Source organism: Camellia sinensis, chromosome 5, assembly GCF_055761805.1.
Source record: "Camellia sinensis isolate YWXY chromosome 5, ASM5576180v1, whole genome shotgun sequence".
NCBI lineage: Eukaryota > Viridiplantae > Streptophyta > Magnoliopsida > Ericales > Theaceae > Camellia > Camellia sinensis.
Window position 1 is genome coordinate 8,279,195 of NC_138965.1, and position 5,208 is coordinate 8,284,402.

Here is a 5,208-nt window from a genome sequence, read left to right on the forward strand (position 1 = left end):
AATAATTAATTTTTTTAGGCTTTTGAGGCTGCAAGTCCTTTTTTACGGTCAAAGTGCATTTTTACAATTAACTTGGGGGAAATACATTATCTATTCTTATATAAATTATAATAGGTTGTTTAGTTTTTAGGTTGAAAGCCTCAACCCATTTTTTCAAACTTTTAAATTTTTTTCACAATAAAAATAACATGGGTCATTATGTGTTGTAATTTAATTGGTCTAAAATTAAATTTAATAATTATTCATATCATGTTCTCCATTAACAACTTATTACAAATTAAGTATTTAGATTTTGATTTATTGGCTACAAGAATGAGACATTCAAAAATAATTTTATTTATTTACAAATAGAATTTTAGTTCAAAGATTAAGGGAAAAATAATAATTTTAAGAACTATATAAGTACTAGAATTAATACTAAAAAAATAATAGTATTGCGTTCATACAATTTCTCATCTCTATAATTGCTCAAATGAGGTGACAATATATAATATATGTAAGGAGAGTTTTAAGAGAACATGAGAATGAGAATTAACTTTTTAAATTTACTCGACTCGTCATTTTAGGAAAATTCAAGAAAGAACAATTATGTGAATGAATCATTTTTTTAAAAAAAAAAAAAAAAAAAAATCCTCAGAACATGATTGTGAGGGGGTACATCTTGGTTTGATTGGGATCCCACTGCATGTTGACATTAGAACTTTTGTTTTGTTTTGTTTTTTTTTTTCTGTCAACTTCCTTTTGTTGTTACAAATTTTATTTTATTTTTGTTTTGCCATCTCCAGACCGAGCAAGGATCCTCTAAAGTGGTTTTTCCCTAAAGTTTCCTAGAGTGCTATATTGTGTGGTTGAGATTTACTGGCAAGTCACATCAGAAAAATTGATGTGATTTGCCAGTAAATCTCAACCACACAATATAACACTCTAGGAAACTTTAGAAAAATTTCACTCTAGAGGATCCTTGGTGCTCCAGACCACTCTCAGCGTGATGAAGAGACTAGAGTGCCCACACATAATGGCAGCTGTCTCCAATTCTATTTTTTTCAGTTAATTCCGTTAATAAAAAATTTTGACAAAGATATTTATAATTTTTTAAATTATAAAAGACAATTTATAATTTAAACAAATTTCAGAGTTATATTTATAATTTATGTAAGAAACAATTATGTGGATGAAACATTTTCTTAAATAAAAAAAAAATAAAAACATCCTCACCTCAGAACATGATTGTGAGGGGGCACATGTTGGTTTGATTGGGATCCCACTGCATGTTGACATTAGAACTTTTGTTTTTTTTTTTTGTCAATTTCCTTTTGTTCTTACAAATATATATATATATATATATATATATATATATATATATATATATATATTTTCTTTTGCCATCTCGAGAGAGTGACGACTCTCAGAGTGAAGAGACTAGAGTGCCCACACGTAATGGCAGCTGTCTCCACCCACATTCCTTGTTTTTATAAATCCCCCTCTGTCTATCTCCCTCATCACCACCTCACCTCCACTGCTACTTCCACCACCCCAAACAAAGATGTCTCAAGACCTTTTCTTCTTCTTCTTCTTCTTTCTCTTGGTGTTTTCTCACTCTGCATGTGATTCTTCTTCCCCAACAACAGTCCAAACACTTGACATAAATCCACCACACTACTACAACCCCAAGCTCCCCCCCAGAACTCTCTCTTCTTCCAAGAAATTCGAGGGCTCATCGGAGTTCGTTGACCTCCGCTACCATATGGGACCCGTCCTCTCCTCCCCTATCAACATCTACCTCATCTGGTACGGCAAATGGCCGCAATCCCACAAACTCATCATCAACGACTTCCTCCTCTCCATCTCCACTATCACCACCTCCAACGACCACTCCTCCGTCGCAGAGTGGTGGCGCACCGTCTCCCTCTACACCGACCAGACCGGCGCCAACGTCTCCCGATCAGTCGTGATCTCCGGTGAGTACTCCGACCAGCGTTACTCCCACGGGACCCAACTTAGTCGCCTCTCCATCCAACAAGTCATCGCCACCGCCGTCCGATCCGCACCCTTCCAAATTGATCACAAGAACGGGATCTACCTCATATTAACTTCCGTGGACGTCACCGTAGAAGATTTCTGCCGAGCAGTTTGCGGGTTCCACTACTTCACCTTCCCATCTATGGTCGGCTACACTTTACCCTACGCCTGGGTCGGAAATTCGGGTAAGCAATGCCCCGAGGTTTGCGCTTACCCGTTTGCCATCCCGGGTTACATGGCGGGTTCCGGGGCTGGTGCATTGTTACCACCGAATTCGGACGTGGGCGTGGACGGTATGATCAGTGTGATCGGGCATGAACTTGCGGAGCTAGCGTCGAACCCGTTGGTGAATGCGTGGTATGCGGGTGAGGACCCAACCGCCCCGGTGGAGATTGGGGATTTGTGTGAGGGCTTGTATGGAACGGGTGGTGGAGGCGGCTATATAGGCCAGGTCATGAAGGACAATCAGGGTCGGACCTTCAATTTGAATGGTACCAAGGGTAGAAAATTTTTGGTACAGTGGATTTGGAGCCCCGTTTTCATGGCTTGTGCTGGGCCAAATGCTTTGGACTAAAACAAATACTACTATATATATTCCAATATTTTTTTATTTTTATTTTTTATAAAATCATGGTCATAGATCATTATGATAATATTATAGGAAGTGGGTTAGGTTGGGAGATACGGCTGAGTAAGAAATCTGTGAAATTCGTAATCCGATCCAGTCTCGTTCAATTCGATAGGTTTGGATTAGTTTTTTGAATCCGCTGTTCGGTTCCGGATTAAAGAATTAAAAATTCATAATCCACGGATTGGTTCCGAATTGAACCCCACGGTTCCGGATTGGAACCGATCTGGACCATATACAAATAGTCTATATTTTTATTATATATCCTCCCCCATAGTATCTTCTCTTATTCTATATAAAATCTAAACTCAAACATAAAACCGTTTAATATCTTCTTTTATTACTTTTGCTTGTTATTTTTTAGTTTTAATTTGTAATGGTGTAAATACTTATGATTGTTTAAATTCTACAATAGTATGTCGTTATTAAGAAAAACATATTACTATTATGGAACTAATATAGCGCTATGTTTATATTTTTATGAAATTAAAGTATTATATATATTTTTTTTTTGTCATTTAATTATGTGAATCTATGGTCCTAAACCGATCCAATTCGTATTTAAATGGATTGATTCGGATTGGTTCCATGATTTAAACGGATTGGATTGGTTCAAATTTTTCAAGAATCGTAAATAACGGATTGGTCCTGATTTTATCCCAATCCGATCCAATCCGGACCATACTTACCCCTACTGGGAGATTGGGGAAACAAGAGAAGAGGGGAGGGGAGTAGAATTAGACTGAGATACGCTTTTATTTTCTTTTTTGATGTATATGTTATTTATTATTATTTATTATTTTGATTGCTGTTCGTTGTAGCAAGATGTACAAAGAGTTGAAATGATGTTATTGGATATGATCACAACTTAGTTTATATCATTATTATTATTTGTGTTGGTGTTCTATGAATTGTAATTCATGTTGGAGTAAGATGGAATTGATTTTGGTTAAGAATTTAGCATTGCATAATCCGAGTTTAATATTAACAGCTTGTTTCAATTGGATAATTTTAAAAAGAAGAAAATACACTATCTCTCCTCCTAAATCACAGGTTTAGATACTGAGAGAATTTTATACAAGTTATAAGAATTTTTTTCAAAATCTTAGAATACATTTTTTGATTTTTTGTTAATATTAGAAAGATATGGAGAGAAAAAGAAGAATGATGGAATTCATCAATTTTGTTTGAGAACTAATTTTTCATAATTTCTCATGATTCAAACAAATTTTCAGGGAGTCGAACATGAATTGGGTTCAAACTCTATGTGGGTTTTTTTTATTTATCCCTATCATTATTGTTAAATCAGGATATGAATCGTGTATCAATTTTTAATTTTTTTGAATCGCATATTGTGTCATATCGTGTATCGTAATATATACTTTAGAATTAGATAGAAAAATAAATATAATTATAAAAATAAATATCTTATGAGAATAAAATACTAAATAATGTATAATTTTATCAATTGTAAAAAGTTTCTTAAATTAAATATATATATATATATATATATAGCAATGCATAAGACATAAATTAATAACGTGAGATTCTTAATACCATACAATAGATATGTCAAAAAGGTCGAGAAATCAATTAAAAAGTACCATTCCCATCTCAAAAATATTTTTTTTTGATAAGTTAATGAAAATTTTTAACAATATTAATTTACATATAATAATTTGAATATATTTTTTTTCAAATTTGCTAAAGAAATTTAAGTATTTATGTAATATATGTATCACATTATGTATCGCATATTGTTTATTAATTCACGTATTGTATATGTATTGTACGAGTACGAAATAATCTTCTCGTATAATCCTGTTGATTAAGTTTGCACTCCTCCAAATGTCGTTACTTTGCTTTCTGAAAACACAAACGTGAGCTCGCCGGCGAGTGTGTGCTAAAAACCCCTTCGATGCCTTAGTCAGCAATTAGACAATAGACAATAAGCACTATGTATTTGAGAGTAACAATTGTGATACCTGTGCATAGGTCCTGTCATGAGCTTTTATAGATTTCGCCTGGCACAATCTTAATAGGATTCTAACTCTCCTTAGCAAAGTCCTTCTAGAAATCACACTCCCAAGGATAATGTCTATCCTGATAACACCCTACTTACTGCCAACCAAGTGAGATGGTTACAACTCTTACCTTGACTGGTACCACACTCAACCGAGCTTGCACGGCTCGGTGCTGCCTAGTCCTAACAGTGAGATGGCGCCCTACAGAGCTACCCTTAGCTCGGTCCTCCTTCCTAGTAACACCTCGGTCCTCTCCGGGGTTTAGCCTAGGATAGCTAGGTCAGGCCCCTGGCAGCCCATCTCTGACCGACTTGATGCCTAGATGATCCAAGACCGTGCTATCCAAACATTTACTTTGGCCTGTAATTCGACCCAATGTCTAAGTTAAATGGACTTAACTCGGCCTAAACTATTCACATAAATTACCCTCTCAATTGCCCCTTAATTCCATCTGCGCAGCATGTTTGGGATTATTCCGTTTCGATTGAGCTGTCAAAGTCGATGTCAACCAAACCCCCAAACCATCTAGCCTAACCA

The 5,208-nt window shown here is 35.4% G+C and overlaps 1 protein-coding gene across 1 annotated transcript; it reads left to right on the top strand.

The window, feature by feature from the left end:
• Positions 1 to 1,406: 1,406 nt before the first annotated feature.
• On the top strand, positions 1,407 to 3,556 carry LOC114298402 (protein EXORDIUM-like 5). The gene has a single exon (XM_028242963.2). It carries the CDS (start codon positions 1,544 to 1,546, stop codon positions 2,591 to 2,593), a length of 1,050 nt encoding a protein of 349 aa, XP_028098764.2. The 5' UTR covers positions 1,407 to 1,543; the 3' UTR covers positions 2,594 to 3,556.
• The last annotated feature ends 1,652 nt before the right edge of the window (positions 3,557 to 5,208 follow it).